Here is a 15,910-nt window from a genome sequence, read left to right on the forward strand (position 1 = left end):
ATCAGTAACGATGGTTGCCTTGAGAGTCAGCGTGAGGCAAGGGATCCCCACCTGAATCGTCTCGGGTTTCATCCACCAGATGAGAGAGTCCAAAATTTTGACCGAAACTGTTGCCCTGCTGCCCTTTTCTGATGAGTAGATGTAGAAAAGCCAGGCTGTAGAAGATAATGGCAAATGGTGTCACGTGTGCGCATGGGGCCATGTGCCAACGAGGGCAACACAAGTTCTGATCAATATCCGGGGTCTGATACGGACTTGGTACGTAAGAGAACTAATGGCTTGAAATCTCGAGAGGTAAATATGCTCTTGCTGTGATCAAATCCAATGTTGCCTCTATGAGTGTGTACCTCGTGGGGGTCAGCGTGGATTTTTCGTGGTTGATGCAGGCAGCCGGGGGAGGCAGAAACCTGAGCAAAACACAGGTTGCCTACTGGACTTCTTCATAGCAGTTGCTTGTCAGGAGCCAATAGTTGAGGTATGAAAAAACTGTCAATCCCTCTTGTCATCCAAACTGCCACCACTGAAAAAAATCTTTGTAAAGACCCTAGATGCTGTGGTCAGTCCAAAAGGAAGGACTCTGAACTGGTAATGGTTTGATTAAAGGGAACTTACAGAACATCCTGTGGGCTGGGTGAATGACTACAGGAAAGCGTGACTCTCATGTCAAGAGCCGTGAACCCTGTGCCCTCCTATAAGAAGGGAATTATTGATGCTGAGGAAATCATGCAGCATTCTAGCTTTTGGATTAAGAATTCAGTTGTCATAGGTCGAGAATTGGCTTCCACCCTCCATTCTTCTTGGAAATCAAGAAGTAAGGGGAACAGAATCCTTTCCGTTGATGTTGAGGTAGATCCTTTTCTATGGCTCCCCTGAGAAGACGGAGTCCAGCTCCTGGTGTAGAATGTCCCTGTGAGAGTGGTCCCTGGAAAGGAACCAGGAAGGAGTTCTGTGGATAGGAACTGGATGAGATAGCCTCTGTGAATAACTTCTAGTACCCATTTGTCGGTCGTTAGGCCCCTCCAGTTTTTGGAAAATTGAGTAAGGCAGCCTCCAAACTTCTGAGGAGGGGAATGAAAAGACATCAATAAAGAAATGCAGGTCTCGACAGTCTCATTAAAAACCTCTTTGAGTGGAAGTCAGAGTACGAAGTGGCAGGAGATGTAGAGGCTGGGTTCCTGGATCTATAAATCCTGTCTCTTACATGGTGGATCCCGAGGACTTTGGTGATAGAATGGCTGAGGAGGTGGTCTCACCTTATACCCAGTCTGTATTGTTTTCTCTTGGGGGCAAGTGTATAGATACCAAGTGAGCGTAACGTTTTCCTTGAGTCCTTGAAGGAACGAAGAGACTCATCCGTGGTCTTGTGAAATAGATTGATTGTGTTAAAGGGCAGATCTTAATTGGTAATCTGCATCTCTCATGGGAAACCTGATGATTAAAACCAAGAGTCTCTCCTCGTAACAATGACTATAGCCATCCCGCTTCAACATAGTATCTACCACATCCACCATAACCTGGAGGGAAGTTCTGGCCATAAATCTGCCCTCATCAACTAAAGCCTGGAAGAAGGTGTTATCCTCAGCAGGAAGTTTGTCTCTAAAATCCATAAATTTAGCATATTTGGCCAGCAGGGCCTGACAGTTCGAGAATTAGAGTTCCTGAACTGGATGGAAGTGGAACTGGAGGGAAGAGGAAGAGAAAACTCTCTCCCTGGAAGGTTGTGCTGCTTGTTTCCCTTATCAGAAGGAGTAGCCTCAGGGTGTTACTGCTTGGACCCCTCTCTAGCCACCTGTACCACCAAAAAGAGAGGCACTGGAAGAGAATAAAATCTCCCTCTCCCCACCCCTCACACCTTGGACCAGAATGCTCATCTCTGCTGACCTCCTGCATAAAAAAAACTATAGAATTTCACCCAATGATTCCTGTATCCAACCCATGCATTGTGGTTGAGATAGAGGCTCTCTTTTAGAAAGACACATCCATTCTTGATTTAAAGAATTCAAGTGATGAAGAATCTATCACATACCTAGGTAAGTTGCTCCAATGTACTTTCTCCGTTTAAAACCTGCACATCTTTTAAGCCTGAATTCATTTATTTTACTGGCTCTTATTATGCCTGTCTGCTAAATTTAAAAGCCCTCTGCTAGCAGAATTCTCCTCCCATGCAGGTACTTATAGACTGATCAAATCACTTCAATCTTCTCTTGGATAAACTGAATTGACTGGTTTTCTTCAGTCTCCCACTGGAAGGCAGGTTTTCCAGATGTCAAAATCATTCTTGTAGCTCTTTTCTGAACCCTTTCCAATTCATCAACATCCTTTTTGAAATGCTAACATTACAGCTGGACACAGTATTCCAGGAACAGTGGAAGCAGCTCCTTCATACTTGTATTCAATGTTCTGCTGTTTATGCATCCAATGTATTTGTTCTCTTAGCCAGGACACCACACTGTGAACTCATGCTCAGCTGGTTATGCACCATGACCACAGAGTCATTATTCTGAGTCACGGCTTTCTAAAAATCCAGTTCACCCCATCCTATAAGCGTGACCTAATATTCTTTGTGCCTAGATGTATGACTTTGCATTTGGCTGTATTAAAACATATGTTGTTCAAGTAAACCCAGTTTTCCATGTGATTCAGATTGCTGTTTTCAACATTTTTACTACTCTGCCAATTTTTGTGTTATCTGCTAACTTTACCAGCAATGATTTTATGTTCTTTTTTCAAATCTTTGATGAAGACACTGAATAGCACTGGGGCGAAGAAGAAACCCTATATGCTCTATACACACACATACTATTGTGTAACTGCTTTCTAGATGAGATTCTTTTGCCTCCAATATGTATTTAAGCTCAGCACCAATGTGGACACAAGAACAAATAGGTATAAACTGGCCACCAGGAAGTTTAGACTTGAAATCAGACGAAGGTTTTTAACCTTCATAGGAGTGAAGTTTTGGAATAGCCTTCCAAAGGAAGCAGTGGGGGCAAAAGATCTATCTGGTTTTAAGATTCTACTTGATAAGTTTATGGAGGAGATGGTATGATGGAATAATGGGATTTTGGTAAGTAATTGATCTTTAAATATTCAGGGTAAATAGGCCAAATCCCCTGAGATGGGATATTAGATGGATGGGATCTGAGTTACCCAGGAAAGAATTTTCTGTAGTCTGTGGCTGGTGAATCTTGCCCATATGCTCAGGGTTTAGCTGATTGCCATATTTGGGGTCGGGAAGGAATTTTCCTCCAGGGCAGATTGGAGGGGCCCTGGAGGTTTTTCGCCTTCCTCTGTAGCATGGGGCATGGTTGACTTGAGGGAGGCTTCTCTGCTCCTTGAAGTCTTTAAACCATGATTTAAGGACTTCAGTAGCTCAGAGATGGGTGAGGTTTTTCATAGGAGTGGGTGGGTGAGATTCTGTGGCCTGCACCGTGCAGGAGGTCAGACTAGATGATCAGAATGGTCCCTTCTGACCTTAGTATCTATGAATCTATGTATACAGTTTTAAATCCAAAGAAAGAAAACCTTGCAAAAAAGTAAAAGCCTTAATTAATATCAGAAAGGCAACATTATGTTTCACCTTCCACAGAGACCTTAGTGATTCAGTCTTTCACAAGGAAGGGAGAACATTTTCTGGATGAAGTAGTTCAACAAATCTTCCTCTTCACCTGAATTTTAAAGTACACATCCTTAAGAAGAAAGTCTGGCCTGTAAGATAACCACTGGCAAAGCCACAAAACAGAACGAGCGTTAGATCCACAAAGGCAAAACAAAAGCAGAGTTATTTAAAGCCATACTTACAACAAACTGGTCAATATCTCTTTCAAGACCCATGTTCGGCAAATCAGGCATCATGTGTGCCACCACTTTAAAACCTGCATCTTTGGCTACGTGAAATGACTCACACACAGCCTTCACTGTGTGTCCCCTGGAAAGAAGAAAAACTGGTTAAAAAAACCTACACACCTTCACAAATTGCAATCCTTCCGGTGTGGAACTCACTCCATCTAGATATCCGTCTTATCCCCCACCCTCACTTACAACCACCTCCATCAATGCACCCCCCCATCACCAAAGAACTGTTCCCTTTATATTTAGGGCCTTTTCTTTTCCCTCCACCACATAAGATTCCCCTCATTTATATTTTTGTGTCTGGTTTTATGACTGTGGTTTTACTTTATTAGTAAAATATTGTGATGTTTTTATAAATCTATACTATGGCGAAATTATCTGGCACTTTGAGTAGGTTGCTGGGAGGCAAAAGAGAGTTATTTTGTTTCCTTATTAGAGGAGGGATCTGAGCTGCATCAATAACTCAAATACTTGATGCCTGGACTTATCTTTGAATATTCTTCAGCCTTGCGGCAATTGGAAACACTCAAACAGCCCCACTAATGACTCATACTACATAATGGAAAAGTAATTTCCAAACATTTAGCCTAATTGGTTATAATCTGACATTTAGCTACAAGCAACATATGAACGTTTAAAACAAAAATTCACCCCTACATGCTAAAAGAAGAATGGAAGTAAACCAGAGCCACCTTAGGAGAGACTAGTGTGACCATCAATCAGCTCAAAAATTAGACTTCAATTCATTGTTTTAGAGAGCTGAAGGGATATTCTAAAACACGGAAGTTGTGGGGGGGAGGAGATGTCTGCATGAATGGACAACAATAGAGCACAGAACCTTTTAGGCATATTGCAAGCATCTTCAAAAGTGTCAAAAGCTTTAAAAAAATCTAATCTTAAAAAAAAGATTCCTTCTGTATTATAAAAGAAACAGCTACCTATTACATTCCTCTTCTTCAGGGTCAGCAACAGAAACTCCATTTGCAGTTTCACTGGAAAACTTTCAAAACAGCAGTGACATGCAATTTAGAGATGCTGCAAAAAATCATTTCATCTGATGGACAAAACTAGATGGGAAGTAAAAAGCGATCAGAGGTGGATAACAGGGATACTGACTTTGAAAGATCTATCTCTGAATAGGCACAACAGCTGTGAAAGAGTCTGTAAAAAACAGGGATAAATGGGCTTGATAAGCTTGAAGATTGTGGCAGAAATCAGCATTAATGAATGTACCTGAGCTAAGAATCAGGTGACATGGCTATTTTTTTTTTTTTTTTTTTTTTTTAAAGTACAGTACATTGCTATTTACCTTTGTAAAGCTCTGACATTAAGATTGAAAAGTGCTGTGTAAGGGTTAGTTATTTAGTTTACTTGACTGCTTGGTTTGATCGATAGGCTAAAGTTATTCTTGAATATTACAGCTTTGCTCATCTGGTCAGCCACTGAATCTGGTACTCACGTAGCAATGAAATTCTGTACCTTCATGCATCAGCCACAATAAGACTAATCTTTGGGAGGGAAACTGGCTTCAGACTCAAATGTCAAGTCTCCACAAGAAAATGTCTGACATTTTCAATTACTGCAAAATTGTTACTTCTAAGTTGGGTAAAAGGTAGTTTCTTTTAAGCCAGTCAAACCATATTCCCATTTCTCTGTAATTACTTATGCTATTGGTTTATTAAAAATCTTAGGTAAATAACTGGTGTGCGGGATAAGGGTGAAGGTAAGCTTTACATAAATCTCCGAAAACACAAGTGTTCTGAAGTTAACAAGATCCCCAGTTCTGCAACAGTATGAAGCATATTTCTCCCCAGCAGGTTACGAGAATATGAACTGTAACATTCTAGGCGCTTTGGCAGTTGATTTTGTCGTCACTGATCCAGGGCCACAAAGAAGTTGTCAAGAAGTTCTTACTTGTACACTTCCCAGCCTCTGAAAGTACTGTATATGTACAATGATCCTGATTCAAAAATCAGCAGGTTTAATTTCTGGCTATAAAATAGACTGTGATGAGTGTCGATTATAAACACATACCTGACCTGCCCCACACTCTGTACGTGCCAAGTGCCCTGTCTCTTCTTTAAAATCCTTCAGGAATGACCACCATGACCTAATGCCATGCTTCCTGCACATATGGTACCTCTTTAGACTATTTTGTACAGATTTTAATGTACCACGTACCTACTCACGTCTTTGGATTGTAAATTTCTCAAGACAAGGACTCTGATGTTTGTTTGGGCACATCCTACTTACCTTACAAGCTTGCATACATTTATAGAGCTATAAAAGACAGTACCCAGCACTATAAAATATTTATGGAACAGGAACATCAGTATAAAATTGTGCCAGAATTAGGCTGGCACTCTGAAGTATTTGTTTCCAGGCGTCTTATAGAGTACTCCACAAGACAAACAATAAGCAATCACATTTAGCTTTACTCTGAAATATTCTTCTCACCTGTTGGTATCTCTGGCCACGTCCTCATAGACACTTTGCACTCCAATCTCCAACCTTGTGCAGCCGTATGACAACATGTCACTCAAGTGTCGCTTCAAGCAGTAATCAGGTCTGGTCTCTATGGTGATCCCAACACACTTTGTAAGGCTTCTTTCTGAGTACCTGTGAACAAAAACAAGCTCCTTGTTACGATCATAAAACAATCACAGACTGTTCAAAACAGTCCAAAGATTTCCAGGTGTCAACTTTTTACAATTTCCTCTTCAACTAAAACCAGGAAAAAGAGAAACACACTATAGCCTGGCAATCAGAATGGACCCAACACTGTCACAATGTGAATATACATAGTTATATACATCTACAATAAAGGTTTTACTTATTTTTTATTATTAAACAAAGTGGAATATCCCTGGCTCACAAGGCTTCTTTCAAACAATACTTGTTGGGAAGAGGAAGATATCCCCTGAACTGATCAAGCCCTTTTGTGCTAGCAGCAGTGAAAAGCGCGGCCTATATAAAAAGGGAAAGTCACGATGGGAAATAAAAAGATGAGCTGAGTTAGGGGTGCCCTTACACCACAACAGCCAGTCTGACAAACCCAGCTAATACTTCTATTCAGGTAATTGAGGTGCATGTTTCTCCGAATTCTACAAAATCTTAATTTAGTTAAAGCTCTGTATAATCCACTTGTTTCCTGTTCCCAAGGAACACAGTTGAGCTCCAAGAGGCAGTAATGCAGAGTGCAAGAACATGACTTAAAACAGATTTAGCTGGTATGTTTTGATAAGGCCAGATACTTGTAGGCAGTCTACGCAAAAATCCACAGAGCATCTCTTCTTCCTGGAACTGAGTAATGCTCTGAGCTTCATTTACATCTGACATTGCTCAGGGGAGCCTCAACTCTTTTTCTTTATGGGACTAGATGCACAACACTTACTAACTGACATATGGTGTTACAAAAATCCTCTGACAAGAGAATAATATTCAGCAAGTTACTGAAAAGCTTAATTCAGTGGCTTGGGGCACAGGATATAAATAAAAAGTAATATTACTATTGATACTTGGATAAAAACTGTTAGACATTAGGAAAATGTTGTCTTTTAAAAACCCACTGTGAAATGTATTCTGATTTGTAAGAATTAAAAAGAAAAAAAACCCTTGGCCTTGTTTACAAATAACTAATGGTCCCATATCAAAGGGCATATATGCATATTAAGAAATAAGCTACCTTCAGTATTGTGTAAAAATAAGAAGGGAGAACCAGAAGGGAATCAAAAATTATTTTTCTCTCTTGAAGCAAATTCATAGCAAAGTTATGAATTGCTGAATAGAATGAACACCAGAAGACCCCTAACTACAGTAGTTACAGAAATACTGTTATGATTCCAGTGCAGCATGATAGCTAATGAAACTGTCTTGCTTAACTCCTCGTATGCTGTAAGTAAAAGTGTGGCTGAGTTAAAATAGTGAAATAAAAATAAAATGGATATTATAGTACCAAAGAGGGCAATCCCAGGGATTAAAACCAGGGAGATGTTTAATACAGCAATTTCAGGCTTCATAACTGGCAATGCCTACATCAAAATTTTCAATATAAACATATTTCAAATCTTCAATATAACATCTTTCAAATCATCTGGTTAGCTCCCCCTCCCCTAATTTACCCCCTAATTTCCAAGATCCCTCCCAGAACAGTATCACCCTTCTTCTGGAAAAGGAGTAGCTGAATTTTCTTGGTCAGTGTCAGTTTTCACTGGCTGGAATCTTACGCTACAAATGCCAGCCATTGCCAATTCTTAGCCATCTGGAAGGACTAAAATCATACTTTTCCCAACAAACCACTCTGGGACTGCATATGTTTTATGTCCAGAAGGAATGAAAGGCAGTTACAACAACATGCATGGAAGGAAAGGACTAATACTGGTCAGTGCCTGTGCTCTATGTTTAGCAGCTTTCTATTTCTACAATAGAATTATGCTGATCAGCCAAGCATCTGGCTACAATGTCTCTTGTATATATAAGTAACTATTCTATGAAATTTTAAAAAACAAAACAAAAACAATGCTTATACTGAGCAGGCCATTTTAAAAAAATCATTCATTGATGCTGCAGTTTTTATTTGTTAATTTGCAAGAAGAAACAGAAGGCAGAAGTATATGCCACTCAGCATTCTACTGCAAATAATTTTAGTAAAAACTCTTGCTCATTATTCCCTGAAACATGCAGATGCAAGGGAAATAAGAATGCTAGAGAGAGAAGAGGTTTTTCTCCTCCCATTAAGGTGAGAAATTAAAACAAAGTAAGAGAAGAATAGGATATTTTAGCATCACTCCTGTTTGCAAAAGGATAAATCTATTTCACTTTGAACTTAACATTTAATTAAAGAGTGTCACAAAACTTGTAAAGTTATAAAGGGAAATGGACATCTTTACAGTCACTTACAAGGCAGCTGAGATCTCCCCTCAATCAACCTCATTGTCTCCCTTTTAAACTAATAGTTACCTTTGATTCATCAACTACTTCCTAGAACTGTTTCATTGGAAAAGTACAGCACTGGTTGACGGACAGTAGCATCAGAGCATCAAGGGCTAGGTAATTTTACAGCCAATAACATTTGTAGTTATATGTGCCAAGAGAGAAGTAATCAAATTCCAAGCATCATGTTACAGGCTGATCTGCAAAGGCATGACAATGACTTGATGGAACACTGGTCTAATTTAGTATGTTAAATTCTATAGCAGATGGAAGTGTCTGCCATGTCTCCAATCTACTGTGAGCTGCCATAAAGAGTAGAGGGAAGTATCTTTTCAACCCTGCAAACACAGACAAAAGATTACTAAGTTTCAAAATACACAGAAAAACAACAAAACCTCAGATACTCATGGGAGGATAAATTAATATAAGAAAAGCTGATGCATAGGTATTACGCCAGACACAACAGAAGTCATCAAGAAACAGAAAATAAGTTGACTGAGTCACACTAAGAACTACAAAAGATTATAATGTAATGGAAACCAAACACATCTACCGGAAGAATGGAAATTGACCCACGTGAACATGGTTTAAAGTCATCCTAGATTTATATACCCCTTTTACTGTACAGAAGGTGTTGCTAAAGGAAACCATTAACTTGAAGAATTACACTTCTCACTGAAAGTTCTGTACCCACGAGTTAACTGCAACACCTAGAGTTGCAGAAAAGGAATACAGTTAACTTTTAATTGTTTTTTAATTTATTTTATGCATTTGACAGCAATTGGTGTTGTGTCTCCATTTCTGAAAAGACTCTTATAAAACTGTAGGCCTAACTTGACATGAGAAACTTGACATAAGACCGACCTCATTTCTCAGTAACCATGACTGGGAAGATGAATGGAAGACTAAGTTTTAAATAAGCATGTAACAAGCATTATTCTGGAGTCAGTCTAGCTAAGATAAGCAGAATACTTGGTACTAGGGATAATGGACAAAATAAACCTGGAATGTAGAGATCAGTTTATACATGAACAGCACATGGATAGAGCATACTGCACAGGAGGGGTTCTCAAACCTCAGGGGGTCACGAGGTTATGACATGGGGAGTCGTGAGCAGTCAGCCTCCACCCCAAACCCCGCTTTGCCTCCAGCATTTATAATGGTGTTAAATATATATATAAAAAAAGTGTTTTTAATTTATAAGGGGGGTCGCATTCAGAGGCTTGCTATGTGAAAAGAGGTCATCAGTAAAAAAGTTTGAGAGCCACTGCTGTACAGGGACTGGTTCCAGAGACATAAATAAGCGAGTCACGAAGCACATGATGCAATGTATAGTCAGGAATGCAGATGTTAGTAAACATGTATATAAGGAAAAAAGTTTCGCTCTGTAACTTTAGATTTGTGATATACCTTGCATCCAGCCCATGTTCAAGCCTGGCCAGCTTGACCATAGTGTTGCTGTATGCCAAATAAAGGTACCTGAGTGACGAATTCTGGAATTTAACTGAGTTTTTGAGAACCAAGTGGAAAAGGGTTTCATGGGACGCTAACAAAAAACCATGTACTGTGGAGCACAGAAACCCTTCTAAAAAGAAAAGGTAAGGAATTGAAAAAAATCAGGACATACTTATCTTAATGGTTCTCAGTAAGATACTAGATTTTTTAAAATCAGTCAATATTAAAACAAGTCAAGTTGGCAGTATTTCTATTTCAAAGTACAGTCAATGGATCAGAGCATTCGCCTAGCCAGTAATCATGAGAAAGAAAGGATGGTCAGATTTATGCTCTGTGGTAAGGAATTTAATGATCAAGGCTTCTATTTATTCTTCTAGGAGCCCACTACGGCTTTGCTATTCAGTTTATGCAAGAGAAGGTTAAAAGGTGACCTAATCTTGGGTCCATAAATACCTAAGCAGGGAGACAATTTGATAGCAGAGGACTCTAATTTAGCAGACAAAGACAGAACAATATCCAATGGCTGGAAGCTGAAACTAGAGAACTTCAAATTCCTAAGGCACAATTTTGTAACAATGAGGTTAAATGATGACCACTGGAAAAACTTAATAGAGAAGGCCAGAAACGACCACTGTGATCACCTAATCTGACCTCCTACATTAATACAGGTCATAAGATTTCACTGACTTAATTCCTGATGGAATCAGAACATATCGTTTAGAAAAAGCATCCAATCTAGATTTAAGGCTATCCAGTGGAGGAGAATCCACCATGACCGTTGGTAAATTGTTCCAACGGTAAATTACTCTCACTGTTAAAAAATTTACACATTACTTCCAGTCAATTTGTCTAACTTCAACTTCCAGCCATTGGATTGTGTTATACCCTTCTCTGCTAGGTTGAAGAGTCTTCTTACCAGATTTCTGTTCCTCATGTAGGTACTTATAGACTGTGATCAAGTCACCATTTAACCTTTTCTTTGATAACCTAAATAGATTGAAAAGGAATACTTGTGACACCTTAGAGACTAACCAATTTAGTCTCTAAGGTGCCACAAGTACTCCTTTTCTTTTTGCGGATACAGACTAACACAGCTGCTACTCTGAAATCTGTCATTAAATAGACTGAGTTCCTTGAATCTTCCACTATAAAACATGTTTTCTAACCCTTTAATCATTTTCGTGGCTCTTGTCCAAATCCTCAGATTTATCAGCATCCTTCTTGAATTGTGTCCAGACAGTATTCCTGCAGTGGGAGCACCAGTACCAAATACAGAAGTAAAATAACCTCTTTACTCCTACTCAAGATTCCCCTGTTTATGCATGTAAGCTCACAGCCCTTTTGGCCACAGCATTGCACTAGGAATTGGTGTTCAGTTGGTTATCCACCGTGAACCCCCCAGCCTTTTTCCAGGATAGAGTCCTCCACCCGATAAACATGGCCAGCATACTTTGTTCCTAAATGTGTGACTTTTTAAAAGATATGGTCTAGTCAACCAAAAGTTATGGACTTGATGCAGGAACTACTGGGAGAAATTCTACATCCTGTGTTATGCACATCTCCTATTTTATTAACTAAATGGGGATTGAGTCCATAAAAATCAAAAAGATCATAAAATTGAACATCTCTAAATTACAGTAGGTATGGTACATAAGTGCAATATAGTGCACTGCCTTGCTTTCTTGTCTTTCAAAAAACTGTGATTTCCAGTGTATGGAAGGCACAGGAACACAAAAGGGTGTTGGTTTGTTCTTAGTCCTCACTTTCATTACACAATTTTTTTTCCTCATCAGGAAAATGGTTTATAACAAGACTGGTGTTTATAAAAAGCAAGGTTCAACTGTAGTAAGACAGCCCTGTCATAAAATATCAGGGTTGGAAGGGACCTCAGGAGATCATCTAGTCCAACCCCCTGCTCAAAGCAGGGCCTATCCCCAATTTTTGCCGCAGATCCCTAAATGGCACCCTTAAGGATTGAACTCACAACCCTGGGTTTAGCAGGCCAACGTTCGAACCACTGTGCTATCCCTCACCGCAGAACACCTACAAGCTAAAATGACAAAAGATACAAGGTAAGGAGACAATGTACAAGCAAAGCAATCAAGGCAGGTGCAGGCCCATAGCAGGTGAATTCCATGCTGTGTGTGTCACATTTGCTTATATATTTTAATTGTATTGATTAAAAAAAGCCCTTGTTTTAGAGGATTTTGGCTGGAACATTTGGGTTTCAAGTAGGGAAAAGGAAGAGTTGGAGTAAAAGAGGAGTGAGTGGAAAGAAGGAGAACTGAGGGTCAGAGAAAGATGAAAGAAGGACGAACAGTGTAATAGGGGCAATGAGGGGTGACAATGTTAGGAGAGAGGATGGAAGGAAGGAGTAACAACCACCAAGGGCAATATAGCAAATCATGAGGGGGAAGGAGGGGAGGGGGGAAAAGAGTCCAGAGTCAAGTTAAGAGAGAAGTAAACAATGTCAGGAGACTGTGAGAGCCCAGTATCCCAGGTGAGCCCCTCTGAGGGTGTCCTGGAAAGCCTTGGTTTATTCCCTGTGCATTCAGCTCTAAGCAGTGCACTTTGGAAGAAGCCCCAAAGTTATAGGTATTTCCACAGTTCACCCTCTGCAAGTTTTTAGGTTTTTTCCTCACAGGCTCCCCAATTCCACTTTCAAATAGTTCCTGCCACCCCCAATCTGGCTCAAGAGAAATGCCAGTAAGCATGTTTACACGAGGATAAAAAAAAAACAGCAGCTGGCCTGAGTCAGTGGACGCAAGCTCCGAGGCTGAAAAATCTGTGTATCCATTCGGGCTTGGGATGGAGCCTAAACTCTGGACCCTGTGAGGGTGGAGGGTCCCAGTACTTGAGCTCCAGCCCGAGCCTCTACTTGAGGATTTTTAGCTCCACAGCCCAAGCCCCATGAGCTCAGGTCAGCTGACCCAAGCCAGCTGCAGCCATGTGACTTTTATACCCCTGTAGACATACCCTGTGTGTCCATGCATTTGACGTTACCAAAAAAAAAAAAAAAACCCACAACAACCTATCAGTATCCACAAAGTATTGAGGAAAAAACTGAATATCATGTATGAACATGCAAATTCCTTAATTAAGCAAGCCCCAGTACTGAAATTTTCTGTCTCTCTCAAACTCTAATGGCCTTGCTAGATCATTACTCCAGCATCTGAGCAACAGCAATAATGAGCTCAAATCTACAGTTTTCTGCTGGTGACAGTGACAGGCATTAGATCTTTCTAACTACGTGTTCTGTGAGTAAGTCACATTTGTGGTAATGCAAAATGTTCATAGTATGGACTCCTTAACGCTTACTGCTAAAACTGTGAAGTACAACTGCCTTTGTATCACAGCACTTCATGACTTCTTTGGTCATCGATTCCAGAAATAAAATATGTCAAAAAGGATTCTATTTCACATCAGCACCAATTTCTCAAGGATCAGTTTTACAATAATGGAACAACTACAGTACTTTAATAATAAGGTAATTATTAACTAAGACTAATTATTACTTGGCTAATTTTCATCTACACTGTCTGCTAAAAGATTCGCAAGAACGATCCTTTTTCTGGAATGCCATCACCACATTAGATCAGTCATAAATCCATTCCCAATGACAGATGCACCATAGTTCAGTACAATTTGGTGGAGACCCAAGACATAATCTGTGTGTAAAAGAATATCAATTTTAACAGCTGGAATTCTTAACTTTTTTAATTCCCTTCTCAATTTCTTTAGTGATGAATGGAACCAGATTGACATCTCTAAAAATCCTTTATCTACAGAAAAAGTCCATGAGCAGCAGCACTGCAAGCCTCCCCTATCCCATTCTGTCAATGTACCTCAGCCTTGAGCCATACAAAAATAATTTCAATCCATGGTCCATGTAAATGTTTGGCTTGAGTACCAACGAAGAGGTAACTATGATAATTTAGGGGATTAAAGTTTCACACAGTTTTCAACTCTGCTCTCAACCTTCACAAAGCAACATCATAACCTTATAGGCACCCTCCCAGTCACAGAGAGACGCTAGCATTGTTACAGAACACATGCAGTATGTGAGAGACTGGACAGGGGTTAGACATGGGGAATGGTTGGACATGCATAGATGTCCAACAGCACAGAACTAAGGCACGCATGAACTCTACAATCATAATCATGTCAAAAATCTGAAGCCATTGTCTTAGATCTCCAAATCAACTTCTTAAGAGCTTCATCTCTGGAAGCGTGTGTGCTCTGAAGGGTGCAATATACAAATCCTCTTGGCAGAGACATGGGAAGACTCCCAAAAGAAAACCCTGGAGGATTCCCTGGGATAACAAACATACTTAACCCCACCCCAGGGATAACAAACATACTTAAAGCTCACCATCCATCTTCAAGATGAAGGCAACACCAATGTCTAAACACAGTTTTTTCAATACAAATTCAAGGTGAACTGCAATAAAAAAGAACCCAAGAGTGAATGAGTTTACAGATGGAGTGAAACTTTTCAAACAAAACATATATGTACAGCTGTGGCAGGAGCTAGACTGCCACAACTTTTATATGCACCTTTGCCAAAGACTAGAAGATCAGAAAAGAATAACCTTTTAGCAGCCAAGATATTGGGATGGGAAGCAGATTCTTATCTCCTCCTCCACCATCCCAAATGTTCTGATGCTCCTGAATCTGTACTGGTGAGGTGCCAGCTCTGGAGACTGAAATCCTTCAGGTATTCACGGCACACCCATAGCGTTCCAATCTGATCTGGCACGGGCACGAGAGGGGAGTTTGCTCACCATGGCCCATTCAGTCCTTGCCCTCTCTACTGGTGTCATCAAGCAAGTCAACTAGCATCAATTGTGGTATTTTCTGTTAAACTGACACACGTCCACAGCAAGCTGAATATATTAGTCACTTAAGTGCCTTCAGACAGCCACTAGAAGAATTTGTGGTAGCTTAACTGAAAATTTTCCCTTGGCCTAGAGCTTGGTCACTAATACACAACACATTTTAGATGTTACATAAGTTATTATTGTATTAATTAGAACAAATACTTGGTTCTTATATAATGCCTGATCCCTTGGCCCATGATCAACCCACTAGACCAATTGTCAAAATGTGGAACCCTTGCCGGTGGTCCATGGAGAGGTGGCTCCACCTCATTGCTTCCCCAAATGTTTCTGCAAATGTCCAGGCTCTTCATTGCAAAGAAGGACTTGGTTGCCTGTAAAAGCAGCTGAAAACAAGGAGGAAGAGAAGAAAAAAGGAGCCACCAGTAGAAAAATTAAAAATAGTCAAATATTTTCCCGACTAAGGAATTGCTGTAGTGGCCTCAGGGTTGTTGAATAGTTGTACACAGAGGTGATCCAGATGACAAAGAATGAGAAGCAAGATAGGTCTACAAGACACTCTTTGGAAGTGTGTCCCACATCTTCAAAGTGTAAGAGAACTCCCTGCACTAAACAACAGTTTTCCTCCTACTAAATGATGGGGAAATGGTTCATGACCTGTTTGTCACCCTCCCATACCAGCAGCATCAGATAAATCACTTTTTAATAAGGAAGTAGCTACCAGCAGGCAGTTCTGCAACAATCAGTATTAAAACTATTTTCAAAACCAAATCCCAGTTTACACAGGGCAATAACAAGCAAGCAGAGCGGATTCCACTTTTTTCATTTTTTAG

At 40.1% G+C, this 15,910-nt stretch overlaps 1 protein-coding gene across 2 annotated transcripts in view; it reads right to left on the reverse strand.

The window, feature by feature from the left end:
• ELP3 (elongator acetyltransferase complex subunit 3) overlaps window positions 1-15,910 on the reverse strand; it is a 154,235-nt gene that overhangs the window by 96,150 nt on the left and 42,175 nt on the right. For both annotated transcript variants that reach the window (XM_038397962.2, XM_038397963.2), the window contains exons 8-9: window positions 6,310-6,471; window positions 3,802-3,928 (exon numbers count right to left, since the gene is read on the reverse strand). In XM_038397962.2, coding sequence (XP_038253890.1) covers window positions 3,802-3,928; window positions 6,310-6,471 — 289 coding nt within the window. The remainder of the gene's footprint in view (window positions 1-3,801; window positions 3,929-6,309; window positions 6,472-15,910) is intronic.

The sequence above is a fragment of the Dermochelys coriacea genome, chromosome 3, assembly GCF_009764565.3.
Source record: "Dermochelys coriacea isolate rDerCor1 chromosome 3, rDerCor1.pri.v4, whole genome shotgun sequence".
Lineage (NCBI taxonomy): Eukaryota > Metazoa > Chordata > Testudines > Dermochelyidae > Dermochelys > Dermochelys coriacea.